At 38.8% G+C, this 20,156-nt stretch overlaps 1 protein-coding gene across 5 annotated transcripts in view; it reads right to left on the minus strand.

Moving 5' to 3' along the window:
- Window positions 1-1,914: 1,914 nt before the first annotated feature.
- CCDC125 (coiled-coil domain containing 125) overlaps window positions 1,915-20,156 on the minus strand; it is a 33,812-nt gene continuing 15,570 nt past the window's right edge. For 3 of the 5 annotated variants that reach the window (XM_059062559.2, XM_067031076.1, XM_067031074.1), the window contains 6 exons: window positions 15,294-15,376; window positions 11,123-11,238; window positions 8,660-8,767; window positions 7,357-7,531; window positions 3,210-3,340; window positions 1,915-2,376 (listed from right to left, as the gene is read on the minus strand). In XM_059062559.2, the coding sequence (XP_058918542.1) occupies window positions 2,068-2,376; window positions 3,210-3,340; window positions 7,357-7,531; window positions 8,660-8,767; window positions 11,123-11,238; window positions 15,294-15,376 (922 nt within the window). In that variant the 3' untranslated portion in view covers window positions 1,915-2,067. The remainder of the gene's footprint in view (window positions 2,377-3,209; window positions 3,341-7,356; window positions 7,532-8,659; window positions 8,768-11,122; window positions 11,239-15,293; window positions 15,377-20,156) is intronic. The other 2 variants (XM_059062562.2, XM_067031075.1) reach the window with 1 other exon arrangement.

Here is a 20,156-nt window from a genome sequence, read left to right on the forward strand (position 1 = left end):
GCTGCAAATGGCAAAATTTCGTTCTTTTTATGACTGAGTAGTATTCCACTGTGTGTGTGTGTGTGTATATATGTATATATATATATATATATATATATATATATATATATATATACACACACACACACACACACACACACATCTTCTTTATCCATCATCTGTTTATGGACACTTAGGTTTCTTCCATACCTTGGCAATTGTGAATAACACTGCTGTGAACATTGAGGTGCATGTATCTTTATGAATCAATGATTTTGGGTTTTTTTTGGATATATACCCAGGAGTGGAATTGTTGGATCATGTGGTAGTTCTATTTTAGTTTTCTGAGAAACCTTCATACTGTTTTTCCACAGTGGCTGCACCAGTTTACATTCCCACAACAGTGTATAAGGGTTCCCTTTTCTCCACATCCTCACAAACATTTATTTGTGTTTTTGATGACAACCATTCTGACAGGCATGAGGTGATGTCTCATTGTGGTTTTGATTGGCATTTCCCTGATGATTAGCAATGTTGAGCATCTTTTCATGTGCCTGTTGGCCATCTTCATTTCCTCTTTGGAAAAATATCTTTTCAAGACTCCTGCTCATTTTTTAATTGGGTTGTTTGTTTTTTTGATGTTGAGTTGTATGAGCTGTTTATGTATGTTGGACATTAATCCTTTATCATTTGCAAATATTTTCTCCTGTTCAGTAGGTTGTCTTTTCATTTTGTTGGTTTCCTTTGCTGTGCAAAGGAAATTAAACTTTTAAGTTTAATTAGGTCCCATTTGTTTATTTTTGCTTTTGTTTCCTTTACTTGAGGAGACTGATTCAGATTCTTTGTCCATTTATCAATTGGAATATGTTTTATCAATTTATTTGAGTTTGTTTTATATACACACACACATACTTCTTTCTAGTTTTTGTAATTTGATATTTTTTTACACTTCCCACTTTGGTATTATTAAATAATCCCAGATCCTTCCTTTCCCTACCTTTTATGTTAAATTATTATATATACTAGATCTGTGTATGGTCTTTATCCGATTCTCATTGACCTGCTGTTACACTGTTTTAAATAATGTAGCTTTGTATTACCATCAGGACATTTTTTTAACATTTAATTTTTGTTTTATATTGGAGTATAGTTGATAGGATAATACATTTTAATATCTTGCAACAGTAGATCCTCATTATTCCTTTTTTCAAAATGTATTTGCCAATTTTTCAGCTTTTATTATTATTAATGCCAACCAGTGCTATTCCTGTAACACAACTATAAATGGTTTATATTATTACCTTATTATCGTACTGTTAGCTATCTTATTAAGTAGTAATATCTTTTCACTAGAGATCATTTCACTAGAGATTAGGTAAGTTTTATAACTGCTGACAAGGTAATGCACTTCCTTTGATATCATTGTGATGCTAGTAATATTCCCAAAAGGTATTAAAGATTATTACTATGTAATATTTCTAGAAAGAGAAAATAATTTTAAATGGCTTAAAATTCAGCTTCAAAACCAAGAAGTTAATTCAAAGTGGCCTAAATGCCAGAATTCTGCATAGATCTGGCTACAGAATGTCACCACTCTGACAAAAAGGAAGCTATGAAATAGGTAACTAGCAGTGATTTTGAATATACTGCTGCCAAAGTCCCACCATAATAACTTTTTTAATGAAGTGAAGGAAATTATTACTTTATATGGCAAATGAAAAATCCAGAAAAACACAAAACCAGATAAATGTATTCAAAAAATTAACATTCAGTCACTCCTGTTGTTGCTTGAGCCAAAGATCCCTACAAGTCATTCTAAATAGTTAACTTTCTTCTCAAAATCACTATTTCTTTGTTTTTAAGATGTTGGCAAATACTGAAAATTTCGTAAATGTAGTAATTTATAAATGAAATATGTCAACACAGAATACTAATACATTTCTTGTAGAGAACATTTATTTAAGCTGCTTCCCCAAATTTAGAAATACCTGGAAAACACAACTTCTGAAGATGTAGCAACATTTACATGGTCTGTTTTCAAAGTCTTGATATAAACAGCTCTCAGTTCTAATTTCAACTGGTTTGTCTTCAGTACATGATATTTGATGGCAAAGAATAGGATCTTTTAAGAGTTCTTCTGTAGTTTTGATCTGTTTGAAAGTGCTGAATTGAACAAATGCAGCCCACAGAATTAAAAATTTGAACACTTGAATGTACAGGATCACGTAAAACAGGGAATTCTGAAGTTTTCTGCCAGGGGTTTTTTAATGGAGAATTGTCTTTCATAGGATTTTTTTCTTTGTTCTCTTTTGAGGTGGTGCCTCTGTCTTCCAAAGCCCGAGCAAGCATGTAACTAACTTTTCTTTGATGAGCCAAAGCTTCTTCTTTATCATTTAACTGCATGCACAGAAATTAAAAACGTACCAGTTAGTAAATCACAGAGTACAGAGCGATAGTCAGAATTATTTCATGAAAATGTTCAATCTCCAATCTAAGCCAGTCAGTATGAATAAATCAATTAGGTGTCCACTGATTCCTAAGCATTATGCTACATGTTATTGAGGATTTTTTTTCAAGGAAAAATAGAAAACAGCGTTCTGTTGAAAAAATTTTTAAGTCATCTGAAGAGAGGAGAAGTATATATTTACATGGTATGTGTGTATATGTGTATATATGTATATATAGTACCAACATGTACTTACCTCTGTGAAAGAATGTTGAAGTTATTTATATAAAAGTTGTTTTTATATTTTTATATGCAAATAAACTTTAATACTCTTCTGTAGATAAGTATGTTCATGTAACATGAGTTTCTTTGTATAGTCATCTATGAAATTGAGGATAACAGGACCTATTTCAGGGTTGTGGTAATGATTAAAGGATATACTGCATGAGGAAGTTCGTTGAACACTTAAAAAAAATTCCTGAATATATTAAGTCTTGTCATGAACTGTATATGTAACTGCAGATGACGGAGATGCCTGGACTTAATTACAGGGAGCCTCTTCTTTGCAGAGGTGGAGCTTTAAAGCTGCACAGGAAGAACATGGATGGGAGAAGTGGTGGGAAGCATGTGTGGGGTGTTTAAGGAGATGAAGATCATAATTCTGGAAAATGGTACCTGAAATGGGAACAGAGCATAAAAGTCTAGAGCGATAAAGAGCTGAATTAATAGGAAGGAAAAAGATCAGCTCATCCACAGCCTCTTAACAAAAAGCAAAGATACTAACCAAATCTGTTAGCATCTTAAAGACTTCCTGAGGATCATGCTGGTCATCTGTACTCTTAGAACTGTTTTCCAAAGGGAGCATGCCCAACAGTTTCTGCCCTAAGGTCTTCTTACTCCTTTGTGACGGTAACCCTAAAATGGAACATGAAAATCCAGCTGAGACACAGAAAGACACTCATGAAGTACTTCCAGAAAAAGAGGTAAGTGTGAACCAAGGCTGATTCATTCCTAAATCAGTCAGGACCTTGTCCTCTTCAGGTGACCTCTAGCACCAGTGAGTCAGGCAGCACAGTGCAGTGGGAAAAGCAGACTTTAGAGCCAGGATTGCAAATGCAGGTGAGAGGCCACAGTGTGAGAACCCAGAGCAGCGCCCTGCCACTCTCGTTGCTCAGCAGCTGCCCATGGGAGAATGCAGCCTGTGCTACTTGATAATCTCAGTCTTCCAAAGGAGCCAGCAATCCACATTTGCATGTGAAATCTCCCAGTGTGAAGGTTAGCCACCTGCCCACAATATCTGAGAACACGATTCACTCCCAACAGAACACGTCTGCAGACAAGTGGCCTCTGAACCATGCAAACTCTGCTTTAGGGCCAGAAAGACCTGGACTTGAATCCCCATTTAACCACTTCCTAATGGTATCATGTTGGACAAGTTCTCTGAGCTACATATGCTCACTTCCAGAATGAGAATAATAGTACCTATGCTCTGTTGTTGGGTTGCTGTGCCATTAAATAATAGAGCACGGGCTGGGGGAAGGGAGTGGAAAGTTAGTATTGAATGGGGGTACAGAGTTTGTTTGGGAAGATGAAAAAGTTCTGGAGATGGATGGTGGTGATGATTATACAACAATGTGAATGGACTTCTTGTCACTTAAAAATGGTTAAAATCGTAAGTTATTTTTAAATGGTTCTAAAGAACCTAGGGGCAGGACAGGAATAAAGACGCAGATGTAGAGAATGGACTTGAGCACACAGGGAGGGGGAAGGGTAAGCTGGGACAAAGTGAGAGAGTGGCACGGACATTTATACACTACCAAATGTAAAATAGATAGCTAGTGGGAAGTAGCTGCATAGCACAGGGAGATCAGCTCGGTGCTTTGTGACCACCTAGAGGGGTGGGATAGGGAGGATGGGAGGGAGATGAAAGAGGGGAGTGATATGGGGATACATGTGTATGTATAGCTGATTCACTTTGTTATAAAGCAGAAACTAACACACCATTGTAAATCAGTAATACTCCAATAAAAATTTATTGTTTTTAAACAAAGTTTTAAAAAAATGTACCTACTTAAAAGAAAAAAGAATGGTAAGTTTTATGCATATCTTATCACAATTTTAAAAAAAACAACTGTGAAAGCACCTAGCCCAGCTACTGACATAATGCTTAAAAGTCCACATCCTGGGGCTTCCCTGGTGGCGCAGTGGTTGAGAGTCCACCTGCCAATGCAGGGGACACGGGTTCATGCCCCGGTCCGGGAAGGTCCCACATGGCCCGTGAGCCATGGCCGCTGAGCCTGTGCGTCCGGAGCCTGTGCTCCGCAACGGGAGAGGCCACAGCAATGAGAGGCCCGCAGACCGAAAAAAAAATAAATAAAAAAAATAAAAATAAAAAAAGTCCACATCCTGCAATATGTACACTGATATTCTTCTTCATCCATAGAAAGGATGCAATTTGTAGCAGAAAATACAAAGTTTATAGATTTATACAAAGAAAGTTTCAAGAATGTTTTTAGAATGCTCTGCAAATGGTCTAATGATCAGATAAAGTCTAAAGGGACAATTCCCTTTCCACCCACTCCTGATAAACCACAGTGACTGGGCCTCACACCTGACCTTTTTCAGTAGCAGCTGTGGCAAAGGGGAAAAGCCAGACCAGTGGACCAGCTCATCAGTTCTGAGAGTGGATGAATCTATTTTCAATCTAAAAAAAGGGAAACATGCTTTATAAGCTATCTCTCGGAACTGGTCTGAGCAGCCATATCAAGAAGAAAAGTTAACCGTGTTAGCCACAGATAAGCAAATGACCTATAACAATCATCTTGTACCAGATTACTGAAGTATATTAAAATGAATCAAAGTCTTGTCACTAAGAAACTCACAAAGAGCTACTAAACCTTTTATGGACTTGTAAAGGCTTTTCAGAGATAAACTAATTATTTTAAATTCTGCTTCCAGTCTCTCTCAGTACCTTAATAGAAAGCAAAGATTGGGAGCTATACCTCTCAAATCATATTTTCTATGGAGAAGTTCTTGAATTCTGTAAAAAGCTAAGAAAGGCAGGAATTCTGGAATATAAAATGAGTACAAGTGCTGAACTGAATATGAATCTACCGCTTCTATTCTTTCTCCCTACTCTTCTCTCTACGTTCCATCAAAACAAAATCAGATTTTCAAAAGGATTTGACTTCAGTTAACAACACAGAACACCTAGGCTGCCCTCTAAGAGTATACCTTTGAAAACTTTGCAATCCAGCTCCTATCAAGGGCCTCACTGAAAGAAGAGGTGCTTGAGGAAGATCACCTACACATTTGTTCACGGTAGAACTAGATATTCTTAATGTTTTCCACCAATTCCTCAAAGGCTAAGTACATTGGACTATGTTAGCTTATTTCCCTGGCAAATCACTTACCTTGACATTAAGGTTATACCTTTACCTTTTTTTTACATTTTATTGTTTGGTTTTTTGCGGTACGCGGGCCTCTCACTGCTGTGGCCTCTCCCGTTGTGGAGCACAGGCTCCGGACGCGCAGGCCCAGCGGCCATGGCTCACGGGCCCAGCCGCTCCGCGGCATGTGGGATCTTCCCGGACCGGGGCACGAACCCGTGTCCCCTGCATCGGCAGGCGGACTCTCAACCACTGAGCCACCAGGGAAGCCCATACCTTTACCTTTTATCAAGGAATTATTATAGAAAACAGCCACGTAAATACTAATTTTTTATTTATTATAAGTGACTGTTGAGGACTTAGCCATTATATTTGCTCACTGGCCTCTGTAAGTCTCATATCAGAAAACACCTTTAGGAGTTAATTTCAGTACAATGTGGAATGCCTGATTAAGAATGAACAAGAGTTGAGGAACATTATTTCCCCCCCTTTTGCCCTGACTTCCACCTGACTCTAAATACATAGCTTTTATAATCTGCTCTCACCTGCTTTCACAGTTCTTGTTTACTACTTCTATTTTTATTATCCCTGTAAGCTGTTTCTTAACACTTCAGTAAAGAGATGGGTAGTTTAGTTAATGAAGCTAAAATTCACAACACTTGACCCATATACTAATGCTAATATGCACTGTTTGAAAAAGATATTTCAAACAAAATTAGGTATCTACTATTAAAAGTTTCATTTTTAATACTGTCTAAGATTCTTATTGGTCCTAAATTCATCTGAAAATGAGATACTAAACTAGGATTATGGATTTTGTCAAATTAAAAAAGATTTAGAAACAGGGTCATGTCAGAATTTGAATACTAAAAATTTACACTTAATAAACTTCAGTTTAATCTTTCTTGACTGATAAATGGTTTCAAATTGGAATTTTACATTGAAGCAATATGAAGCCTACTGAATAATACTTACAAATGAAAACTGAGATTGACCATTTAGAGAAACTAAAATTTCCAAAAAATAACAGCTACTTTTGTTTATATTGGACAGTCTACATACTTCAATGGCAATTTATTCTCTGATGCCATTTTTGCATATTTTGTTTACACTAATACCGTAATGACTCCAAAATGGCCATGAACTTTTGATAGGCTTGTGAACCAAAACCTAAACCTTAACTTCTGTTTTCACTTTTTATAAGAATATTTTATTAATTTGTCCAATTTAAGATTATTCCTCTACTGCTCAATGTCTCCTTCCAAAGTCACACATTTCAATAAAGTTTAATTAGATAGATAGATTTAATGTTCGGTTCCACTGTTGGGTTCTAGTGCTATTATAAATTTTTTCCACTAAAAATCTCTACTAAAAGAGAGATTCTTCTGTTATTTTATGGTTTCATCTGCGTAACACCCAGTGACTCCTTATATGTGAAATTTCGATTATATTCACCATATTAACTGTGCTTTAATCAACTATGATTATAACCCAAAACAACTGAAATTACACCTGATTATTACCATTATAATTCATATTTACCATCATCTTTAAGGTGCTTCCAATTTGTCCCTTTTGTTGCTTTCTTACACATTTTACCCATTTGTGTCAATCTTAGTGCCTGGTCATTTTTCCTCATTAATTGTTGCTCAAATGCAATTCTGAATGCATCTGCCATTATGTAGGCTTCTTCTTTACTCTTCTTCAGAAGTTCCAACTGGTTTTGAAAGAAAGTTTGAGAGGTGTTAGAGGCAAAACCAGAACAATTCTTGCCTGAATGCTGAGTCAGATTAGCAAATGCAGTCTCCCTGCCTAGTAGGAGTCTTCTGCCTGCCCTTGATCTAGTGCATCCGCTTAATCTAATTAGTACATGCCATTCTCTTCTGCAGTAGCTGCCCACTCTGAAGTAGATTACCAGGAGTTTCTCTTGTGCCTGTCAGTTCCCTGGTAATCCTACTCTTAGACCTCATTATCCTAGACGGGCCTCGTGTATGTCCTGCCCAATGAGGAAGAAGGGAGGATGCCAGTGACTACATTTCAGTTCTGCCTTGGGCCATGCCACAAAATACCACTAAAAACAATTATAAATACCATCTTTCGGATACCTCCCACAGCTGACTCTGATCTTTGTAATCTTAACGCTTTTCCTGATGAATTGCTAACGTTTAGCTGTTTGCTTTCATATATACTCTGAAGACTAAATTCCAAACCTTCAATAAAAACATTTTAAAAATTATGGTCCACACTGTATTTGTTGTGAAAGCCTAATTATAATGGCAGCTATCATTTGATTAAATGCCAGGCATGGCCCTGTGCTAAACATTATATGTCTACCGTTTTTATTTTTCACAACAACCCTCCAAACTAGTTATTAGCCTCCATTTAACATACGCATCCAAAGCCACAGAGCTGGAAAATGATGGAGCTGAGATTCAAACCTAGGTCTAGCTGGCACAAAGGTTCCTTCCACTGTACCCTGCAGCTTTTCTAATAAGCTTCATTTTATCTCTCGGCTAATCGGTGTGGCACATCCTGGTGATTTTAAGCATGTGTGCCTTTTCCTCTAATATCTAGTAATTTTAGGGCCATGTATAGACAAAAGAAATAAAAACTTAGGAAATATTAACCAAAACATAGGCAAACAACTTTTCATGGCTGCAATATCGTGCCAAGTAATGTAAACAAAATCCAGTTTATACGTTAACGTTATCATTTAAAACTAAGAATAAGTTCCATAGCCAAAGACTACCAAATTAAGCTAATTATTACATATACTTCCATTTATTCTACTTTGTGTTAATGGAGAAGCAAAATCAAAGCTTTTACTGTTTTGATAACACAATACCTCCTGTTTGACCTGAAGGAGCATTTTCCGAGTAGATGCTGCCAGTCTAGCACAGGTACAGGGGCTCCCACTGGGACCGTGACAAAGGCAGGCTCCCAGGACTGCAAGCTTTAAATCCAAAAGAATTATCTGTTACTAAGTGTCATTGCTCAGCCACACACAAACACGGGGCGCACACACAAACCCATGCACATTTTATTCAAGCACCTAATTCAAAGAAACTGCAAAGGAAAACAAAAATAGGAAGCTGAGTCCATGATTTCAGGACCCAAGGGGAAGTTAACTACAAATGAGGAGAGACTGTCATTACTTGGAACAAAACTACACAGGAATTCTGCATCCCTTCTGCTCACGCTCCAAAACCTTTCACTTGGTACCAGTTTTTTTGGTTTTTTTTTTGCGGTACGCGGTCCTCTCACTGCTGTGGCCTCTCCCGTTGCGGAGCGCAGGCTCCGGACGCTCAGGCTCAGCGGCCATGGCTCCCAGGCCCAGCCGCATGTGGGATCTTCCCAGACTGGGGCATGAACCCGCGTCCCCTGCACCGGCAGGCGGACTCTCAACCACTGTGCCACCAAGGAAGCCCAGTACCAGTTTCCTATACTTCTGAGTTCTTGGCAGGAACTTGACCTAATGAAGTAAATATAAACATCCACAATATGGATTTCCTGTGACTGGGTTTGGCCTTGCTACCCAGCATTCATTACTGTCAGGTCCTGCCAGGAGAGATGCATGCTCAGAAATGATGAGTGAATTCTAAGGAAAACAATCATCTTGCCACTCCTAAAAAAATGGTCTATGATCATGTAATAAATTCTTAATATATTTCTTGGCTCATCCACTGTTCTGGAATTGCATGTGGCCCTGATCCTTCAAAACCTGTCTTTGGATCACAATGAAGAACTAGTCCATGTTGGTCACTCCTGGTTGACCACTGTAGCCAGAAGAAAAGTAAGAACTGTTGTACTTTTTTTTAAAACCCATTTTGGCAACTAACCACAAGTTGCTTTCCCAAAATATTCCAACAGCTTCCAATTTAATGGAGGCGGTCTATGTAACATATTGTACCATATCTTTTAAAGTTTCATGTGGAACATACTACAAAATTTTTGTCTAAGCTTCCTGCTGCTATAAATTTCACATGGACTGGCTTACAACAGAATCTTATTTTAGAGACTGTTTAGAGAGGAAGATTCCATGGTCTCTCTTAGTGTAAAGGCTATTTCAGAAAATTCCTTCTTGCGTTAATGATAACTGAAGTACACAGTGAGCTTTCAGTTGACTCAAGTGTACAAATGGCGGCGATGTGGCAGATTGGTATCTTCCCTTTCCAACTTCTGGCTTCTGATAACTGTCCCTGAGAAAGTTGCCAAAAGCAACTTAAGACCTGGGTAGGGCCAATATAAACATGCAAGGTTTCTGCAAGGACCTCTGCAACCTAATTCTATGTCCTTACCTCAGTGCTCAGGTCTCTTGTTCTTGCCTGCCATAAAGTTACTCAGAGCCTACTCAAGATTATAATAAAGCACGCTTTTTCTGAACTTTCTCTCCGTTCAGTTTTTCTTTTTTTTTTTTTTTTGCTATTACACTAGTTTTCCACCCAGGCAGTAGAGCATGGTGCTCAAAAACACAGACTTTAAACTCTACCTGGGTGTAAATCCCAGCTCCACCACTTAGTAGCTTTGTGACCCTGGGCAAATCACTTAACCCTTCTGTGCCAAAATTACCTCATTTGTAAAATAGGGATTTAATTGTACTCATCTTATTTGGTAGTTGTGAGAATTAAATATGTTAATCTATGTGAAGCACTTGGATCAGTGTCTGGCACTTACTAAGGATGATGTATTTGCTATTATTAGTAGTAGTTGCTTTATTTGAAGTTCTATAATAAGTGAATGGCTACCCCTTCTCACTCCACTGGTATGCTTATTTCTCATGTGTCCCCAGGACACTTGTAAGACATTTCACACCTCAGCAAGCAATTAGCAGTGCATCAGCAGATCTTTGTCCTGGACCTGGCTGAACCCCAGAGTGACTGCATCACTTTGGGAAAGTAACTAAAACTATCTGAGCCTGAGTTTCCTCCTCTGTAAAATGGGGATAATACCTGCTTTGCAGCCCTCACAAGACCATTACGAAGATCAGATTTTAAAATGTGTGGGAAAGTACTCTGATGCTGTAAGCCTCTACCCAGGGAAGATACTACTAACATACTTTCTGCTAAAGCTGTAGAAAAAGGAAATAAAAGGGACAGGAAGTGGCTAGCACATCCCCTAATGTCCAAGAATGCTGTGCCTGAAAGGTATGGTATCAGCAAGGCTGAAGAGTGGACCTAGGCCTCTCTCACCCTCAGTCTCAAATTGCTAAGTATAGTTCTATCCTAGAAGTGGAGCTGATGGTGACAGCAGAAAGAAAATGGAAGTGGAAAATTTCCCTCCTACTAAACTTTCATACCTGCTTACCTACCTCAAGACCTGAAACCTCTGTAAAGCCACTTGTGTCCTGGCACGTGTTTTCCTGAGCGATCTTCTGCTGTTTGATATCAAGCATGGCGAGGGCCTCCAAATACTGTTGATTCAAAACTAGGAAGGTCCATGTAAGAAAGCGTTAGGAGGTCTAACCCCAGCCTCACCTAATCCAGTTAAACCAACACCACATACTCACTTCTAAGTAAGGGATATATGACTACCCACAAAATCTGTCTCCAACCAGAAAATTTGATAGAATAGTGGGTATTAAGTGAGTTAACACTAGATAAAATGTTATTTTTAATGTGGAAATAATTTTGTAACCGAAGTCTGGTCTTCACTTGCTCAAAGAAAATTTGTAGGATTTTTCAAAAAGAGAACATACGAAGGCTAATTATCCACGCTGTGAGACGATCAGATGATGAAATCTCATATACTGTATTAATGTCAACTGTACCAGCTCTCCAAACTCTATCAGACGTTTCTTTTCGTTAAGAGTTTTCACAAGAGGCTCTCAATGCAAATATTTAGAACAAGAGAGGTCCTGCTATTTACTGGAGAGCAGAATAACAGTAACTTTCTCTCTCTTATAGGGTGGAAGGATAGGGAGGAAGGAACAGGAGTAGTGGTTATGAGCAACTTCTGTCCTGGCACCAACCTAACGTGGGGGAAATCACTATCTGCTCAAATCACTGGTGTGGACAAGCACATCTGTATGTGCAGTTCTCACCCAGGGGATTGCCACAGTTCACTTGCTACACTATATAAAGTGCCGCTCTCCGGCCCATGACCTGACTGAGCACTCATTTTACGCCTTTCAAGCCACCACTTTAAAATAGTTTCTGCTGGGAATTCCCTGGTGGTCCAGTGGTTAGGGCTCCGGGCTCTCACTGCCAGGGGCCCAGGTTTGATCCCTGGTCAGGGAACTAAGATCCCACATGCCACACGGTGCGGCCAAAAAAAAAGATTTCTAAAAAGTTGGTACCACCTTAATACTCTTTCGTTAACTTTTGTCATATAGTGACTCATTATATAAAAGATATGCTCTGTCTGTGTGTGTATATGCACACACATCTATATAATTTCAAGTTCTTAATGAGTCAAATAATATTTTGAAAAATATCTGTATTAGTGACAAAGTCACAGAAGACACTTTTATGAGAAAAAATTATGTTGAATAACTATACAATTTTATACTTTTCCTATTAGATTCCCAATAAACATACACCTATTCAGGTTCCTCAAACATCAGATGCTCTACCATTTTGTTTATAGTGAGTATAAAAACTAAAGGATAAAGGGAGAATCAGGAGAAATTGCTTATGGGTATAAGGTTTTACTTTGTAGTCGTGGAAACGCTTTAGAACTAGATGTTTGTAAGCGTTATGAATTGTTCACTTTTAAATGGTTAATTTTAAGTTATGTGAATTTCACCTCAATTTTTTTAATTCGAAAACCTAACTGAACAAACCCACAGCCAACATCACTCTCAATGGTGAAAAACTGGAACCATTTCCTCTAAGATCAGGAAGAAGACAAGGCTGCCCACTCTCACCACTATTATTCAACATAGCTTTGGAAGTTTTAGCCACAGCAATCAGAGAACAAAAAGAAATAAAAGGAATCCAAATCAGAAAAGAAGTAAAACTGTGACTGTTTGCAGATGACATAATACTATACATAAAGAATCCTAAAGATGCTGCCAGAAAACTACTAGAGCTAATCAATGAATTTGGTAGAGTAGCAGGATACAAAATTAATGCACAGAAACCTCTTGCATTCCTATACAGTAATGATGAAAAATCTGAAAGAGAAATTAAGGAAAACACTCCCATTTACCATTGCAACAAAAAGAATAAAATACCCAGGAATAAACCTACCTAAGGAGACAAAAGACCTGTATGCAGAAAACTATAAGACACTGATGAAAGAAATTAAAGATGATACAAACAGATGGAGAGATATACCATGTTCTTGGATTGGAAGAATCAACATTGTGAAAATGACTATACTACCCAAAGCACTCTACAGATTCAATGCAATCCCTATCAAACTACCAATGGCATTTTTCACAGAACTAGAACAAAAAAATGCAGAATTGGTACGGAAACACAAAAGACCCCAAATCGCCAAAGCAATCTTGAGAAACAAAAACAGAGCTGGGGGAATCAGGCTCCCTGACTTCAGACTATACTATAAAGCTACAGTAATCAAGACAGTATGGTATTGGCACAAAAACAGAAATATAGATCAATGGAACAGGATAGAAAGCCCAGAGATAAACCCATGCACCTATGGTCATCTTATCTTTGATAAAGGAGGCAAGAATATACAATGGAGAAAAGACAACCTCTTCAATAAGTGGTGCTGGGAAAACTGGACAGCTACATGTAAAAGAATGAAATTAGAACACTTCCTAACACCACACACAAAAATAAACTCAAAATGGATTAAAGACCTAAATGTAAGGCCAGACACTATAAAACTCTTACAGGAAAACACAGGCAGAACGCTCTGACATAAATCACAGCAAGATCCTTTTTGACCCACCTCCTAGAAAAATGGAAATAAAAATAAACAAATGGGACCTAATGAAACTTAAAAGCTTTTGCACAGCAAAGGATACCACAAACAAGACCAAAAGACAACCCTCAGAATGGGAGAAAATAGTTGCAAACAAAGCAACTGACAAGGATTAATCTCCAAAAAATATACAAGCAGCTCATGCAGCTCAATATCAAAAAAACAAACAACCTGGACTTCCCTGGTGACGCAGTGGTTAAGCATCTGCCTGCCAATGCAGGGGACATGGGTTTGATCCCTGGGCCAGGAAGATCCCACATGCCATGGAGCAACTAAGCCGGTGCGCTGCAACTACTGAGTCTGTGCTCTAGAGCCCATGAGCCACAACTACTGAAGCCCAGGCGCCTAGAGCCCGTGTTCCGCAACAAGAGAAGCCGCTGCAAGTGAGAAGCCCACGCGCTGCAACGAAGACCCAATGCAGCCAAATTAATTAATTAAATTTTTTAAAAAAAGAATCCAAAAATAGGCAGAAGATCTAGATAAACATTTCTCCAAAGAAGATATATAGATTGCCAACAAACACATTAAAGGATGCTCAACATCACTAATCATTAGAGAAATGCAAGTCAAAACTACAATGAGGTATCACGTCACACCAGTCAGAATGGCCATCAGAAAATCTACAAACAATAAATGCTGAAGAGGGTGTGGAGAAAAGGGAACCCTCTTGCACTGTTGGTGGGAATGTAAATTGATACAGCCACTATGGAGAACAGTGTGGAGGTTCCTTAAAAAACTAAAAGTAGAACTACCATACAACCCAGCAATCCCACTACTGGGCATATACCCTGAGAAAACCATAATTCAAAGAGTCATGTACCACAGTGTTCATTGCAGCTCTATTTACAACAGCCAGGACATGGAAGCAACCTAAGTATCCATCGACAGATGAATGGATAAAGATGTGGCACATATATACACTGGAATATTACTCAGCCATAAAAATTGAGTTACAAATTGAGTTATTTGTAGTGAGGTGGATGGACCTAGAGTCTGTCATACAGAGTGAAGTAAGTCAGAAAGAGAAAAACAAATACCGTATACTAATACATATATATGTAATCTAAAAAACAAAATAGTTCTGATGAACCTAGGGGCAGGACAGGAATAAGGACACAGATGTAAAGAAGGGACTAGAGGACACGGAGTGGGAAGGGTAAGCTGGTATGAAGTGAGAAAATAACACTGACTTATATACACTACCAAATGTAAAACAGATAGCTAGTGGGAAGCAGCTGCACAGCACAGGGAGATCAGCTCAGTGCTTTGCAAGCGCCCAGAGGGGTGGGATAAGGAGGGTGGGAGGGAGATGCAAGATGGAGAGGATATGGGGATATATGTATATACATATAGCTGATTCACTCTGTTATACAGCAGAAATGCACACAACATTGTAAAGCAATTATACTCCAATAAAGATGTTAAAAAAAAAACCTAACTGATGCATTTCTTCTCTTTTATCCTTAAAATGTTACTTCAAAATATTAGCACTTTGTCTATTGTGTTCTTAACATAGGACATTCTATATAAAACTGATCTTTTAACATAGTATTTTTAAAGAATTATCAAAATACCACTCTACTTACTTGTATTTTCAGACTTGAGCATTTTAATTTCTTCTGTTTTCAGTTTCAAAGTTTCTTTGAGGACTGCATTTTCACAGTTTAGCCTGGAAAAAAGTACCCTCCAAATAACTAAAACATTAATACTTTGTAGGTGAATGAGAATATTTAATCCCATAATTAGAACACGAAAACCCTAATATAATTTTTCTTACATCAAAACAGTCTAGAATTTATATATGTAATAAAATAAAAATTTAAAGGAGTGTGGTTACTCTTAAACCTTCTGTATATTTAGCTGAGAAAGTATCAGAACCAGAAATACCTCTAAGTCATCTTTTTTTTTTTTTTTTTTTGTGGTACGTGGGCCTCTCGCTGCTGTGGCCTCTCCTGCCGCAGAGCACAGGCTCTGGACGCACAGGCTCAGTGGCCATGGCTCACAAGCCCAGCCGCTCTGCAGCATGTGGGATCCTCCCGGACCGGCGTGTCCCCTGCATCGGCAGGCGGACTCCCAACCACTGCACCACCAGGGAAGCCCTAAGTCATCTATTTTGAACACTCATTCTCTTTACTAAGGTTTCAATCAAGTTAATAACCATTTGAACACCAACTATATGCTTAGGCCACCTTCCAAAATTTGCATAAAAAGATACATAGGGAGGTACAAACTTCCAGTTGTAAAATAAATAAGTCCTGGGGATGCAATGTACAGCATGAAGACTGTAGCTAACAATTATTGTACAATATTTGAAAGCTGCTAAGAGAGTAGACCTTAAAAGTTCTCAACATAAGAAAAAAACTGTAATGATGTCCAACAATGAATATTAACTAGATTTATTGTGATGATCATTTTGCAACATATACAAATATCAAATCATTATATTGTACACCTGAAACTAATACAGTTATATGTCAATTATATCTCAATTTAAGAAAAAGATACATAAGGAGCTTTATCTATTGAATGAAAATTGGAATTACTTACAAGAGTTCCTAAATTGCCCAGCATCGGGACTTCCCTAGTGGCGCAGTGGTTAAGAATCCGCCTGCCAATGCAGGGGACACGTTCGAGCCCTGGTCCAGGAAGATCCCACATGCTGCAGAGCAACTAAGCTCACAAGCCACAGCTACTGACTCTGCGTGCCACAACTAGTGAGCCCGCGTGCCACAACTACTGAAGCCCGCATGCCTGGAGCCCATTCTCCACAACAAGAAAAGCCACCATAACGAGAAATGAGAAGCGTGTACACCCCAACGAATAGTCCCCACTCTCAGCAACTAGAGAAAGCCCGCGTGCAGCAACAAAGACCCAACACAGCCAAAAATAAGTAAATAAATTTATTTTTAAAATAAATAAATAAATTTGTTTTAAAACATAAATAAATAGCCCAGTATCAGAGGCTTAAAAAATTGCTTTTGTAATTAAAAACAGTCGCCAGGGGCTTCCCTGTTGGCGCAGTGGTTAAGAATCTGCCTGCCAATGCAGGGGACATGGGTTCGAGCCCTGGTCTGGGAAGATCCCACATGCCGCAGAGCGGCTAGGCCCGTGTGTCACAACTACTGAGCCTGCGCGTCTGGAGCCTGTGCTCCACAACGGGAGAGGCCGCGACAGTGAGAGGCCCGCGCACCGCAATGAAGAGTGGCCCCCGCTCGCAGCAACTGGAGAAAGCCCTCACACAGAAACGAAGACCCAACACAGCCAAAAATAAATAAATAAATTTATTTTAAAAAACAAAACAGTCGCTAGATCATCTGGTCTAATTTATAACTTTAAATAAAATGCCTATCAAGACATGATACTCCTAGGGAATATTACATGCTGTGCTTGGGACAGGCCTCATATCATTAAAACAGTGGTCATGATAAAGTTTCTCAATTAAAAGTGAAATGTGGTTCACATCACAAGAAAAATAAAATTCTGTAACCATGTATGTGACACATGTTGACTGTATTGTGGTGAATATTTTGTGATGTACAGGTGTTGAGTCATTGTGTTGTACACCTGAACTAATGTAATATGTCAGTTATATCCAAAAAACAAGAAATGTAAGTCTAAGACATTCCCTTTCCATGAATTATCTACAAATTAATAAAACATGAAATCAGTTTCTCAAGCAATGTCTATAGCCCTTGAGGAATAAAGCACCTTTTTTTCTTTATAAATTAATTAATTAATTTATGTATTTATTTTTGGCTGCGTTGGGTCTTTACTGCTGCGTGCAGGCTTTCTCTAGTTGTGGCAAGCGGGGGCTACTCTTGGTTGCGGTGCGTGGGCTTCTCATTGTGGTGGCTTCTCTCATTGCGGTGGCTTCTCTTGTTGCAGAGCACGGGCTCTAAGCATGTGGGCTTCAGTAGTTGTGGTTCACAGGCTCTAGAGCATGGGCTCAGTAGTTGTGGCACACAGGCTTAGTTGCTCCACACATGTAGGATCTTCCTGGACCAGGGCTCGAACCCGTGGCCCCTGCATTGGCAGGTGGATTCTTAACCACTGTGCCGCCAGGAAAGTCCTAAAGCACCTTTCTTAGCACGACCTCTTCCTAGGTCTCTAGGGCTGTGATTCTCAAACTGAACTCTGAATAATTCTAAGCTTATGAGGACGTTGTGAGATGCTCACAAACATTTTATGAGATGCATGCAAACTACTTTATAAATTAATTTTTTAAAACAACCTACTCAGGGACTTCCCTGGTGGTCCGGTGGTTAAGACTCCACGCTCCCAATGCAGGGGGCCAGGGTTCGATCCCTGGTCAGGGAACTAGATTCCACGTGCCTCAACTAAGAGCCTGCATGCCACAACTAAAGATCCCATATGCCACAATGAAGATCCCATATGCTGCAATTAAGACCCGGCCCAGCTAAATAAATAAATAAATAAATATTTTAAAAAACAAAAAAACCAAAAAAAAAAAAAAAAATCACAACCTACTCAGTCAAATGCATTAACTTTGCTGTCTGGTTAACTATTTTTGTGCAGACCTCACTATAAAGCATCCTCTGCTAGTTCTGCCTAACTGAAGAGCATCCTAAGAGATAACCTGTTGACCAAGTGTAAATCTGTGTATGTGAATCAGAATTTTCAGGGTTCTGTGCAGCCAAAACAAAATACAAAAAAAAAAAAAAATTGGGTAAACAACACCATCACATTGGCAAATATCAAAACGTATGACATATTCTCTTGATGAGGCTATGGGGAAACAAGCACTCCCATGAGTTACCGTTAGGAATGCAAATTGGTACAAGCCTCGTAGAGAGGAATTAGGCAACCTCTAATAAATCTACATATGTATCTACCTTGTGACCCAGCAATTCTACTTCTAAGAATTTACCTTGAAAATACATCTCCAACAACACAAAAGTATATGTCAAGGCTATTTATTGCAGCATTGTTTAAAATAGCAAAATAATGGAAACAATCTAAGTGCCTGTATATAGGAGAGTGGTTGAGTAACTATTTCACAGCCACACAATTGAGTGATTTCCAGGATATACTGTTAAACAGAAAAAGCACAAAAGAGTATCTACAGTAAACTATCTTTGATGTAAGAAAGAAGGGGAAATAAGAAAACATACATATACCTGCCTATTTGTGTAAACAGAAACAGAGGAAGGATAAATAAAAAAATAGTAAGATTGATTATGTACAGATAGTGAACGGAAGGAGGAATGGCAGGACATTGGCAACGGGGTAGAGGGGGCAAGGACACTTCTCTGAACATACCTGTCTGAATACTTCTGACTGTTGGAAGCATATCAATGTTTCACAAAGTCAAAAGTAGAAAAACAAAATAAGCAAGTTAATAAGGATAGTGAAAAACTCTAAAACAGAATACAAATGGAAACAAATGAACTTAAATGAAGAGCATAACCATACTGAAGATAAAAAAGAGGAAACGAACCAAGTAAGTTTTAAACACTGTGTTTTGACCATATACGTTCAGGCTAAAAACAAAACTGTAAACAAATACGGAACTCTAGTTAATGGGTTTGATTTTACAATGGTATGTATTAGCAATTCTAAAGTTACTTTCTGTATAGTCTATGATGGAACAAATAAGTAAACATACAGGGTAACAGGAGCCAGGTTTCTCCTTGTGGGACTTAACAAATGCAGAGAGGGGCAAGGCTAAGATGAACCCTGTGGTGGTGTTCTGCAATTAGAGATATGAGTATGATCTCATTGATATGTGATAGATACATACATACATAAATGATAAAGAGACAGGTAGATAGATGATAAATTGATGACACAGAAAGACAGCTAGGTAGATGTATATATAAGTGTGTCTGCATCTGTGTATTTTCCAACTCTGTCCTCTGAGAGAAACTTCACGCAGTGAATCCTCAGTAGTAATGAGCACACCTAGCGCTCAGATCTTGATTTCTAAACACCATTCCCCATTAAAAGGAACTGCTGCTCCTTGAAGAAATACCTAATATTGTAGGCACACTGGCCTAGAATATCTTGTACCAGAAAGCAGGAAAGTGCTCAAAGAAAAATAGATGTCAAAAAGCCACAGGAGGGCTTCCCTGGTGGCGCAGTGGTTGAGAGTCCGCCTGCCGATGCAGGGGACACGGGCTCGTGCCCCGGTCCGGGAGGACCCCACATGCAGTGGAGCGGCTGGGCCCGTGAGCCATGGCCCCTGAACCGGTGCGTCCGGAGCCTGTGCTCCGCAATGGGAGAGGCCACAACAGTGAGAGGCCCACATAGCAAAAAAAAAAAAAAAAAAAAAAAAGCCACAGGAACACCTGTGCTTGATGGGGCTGCCACTGACCAAAGTTGGAAAATTTTAAGCATCAAAAGAAATTATGGTAGTAATAGCTTTTAACCCACTGAATAAAGCAAGAATCCTTGAATCCGTATTGATATAAACAAACAAATGAGAAGGA

This window comes from Kogia breviceps, chromosome 4, assembly GCF_026419965.1.
Source record: "Kogia breviceps isolate mKogBre1 chromosome 4, mKogBre1 haplotype 1, whole genome shotgun sequence".
NCBI classification, from domain to species: Eukaryota; Metazoa; Chordata; class Mammalia; order Artiodactyla; family Physeteridae; genus Kogia; species Kogia breviceps.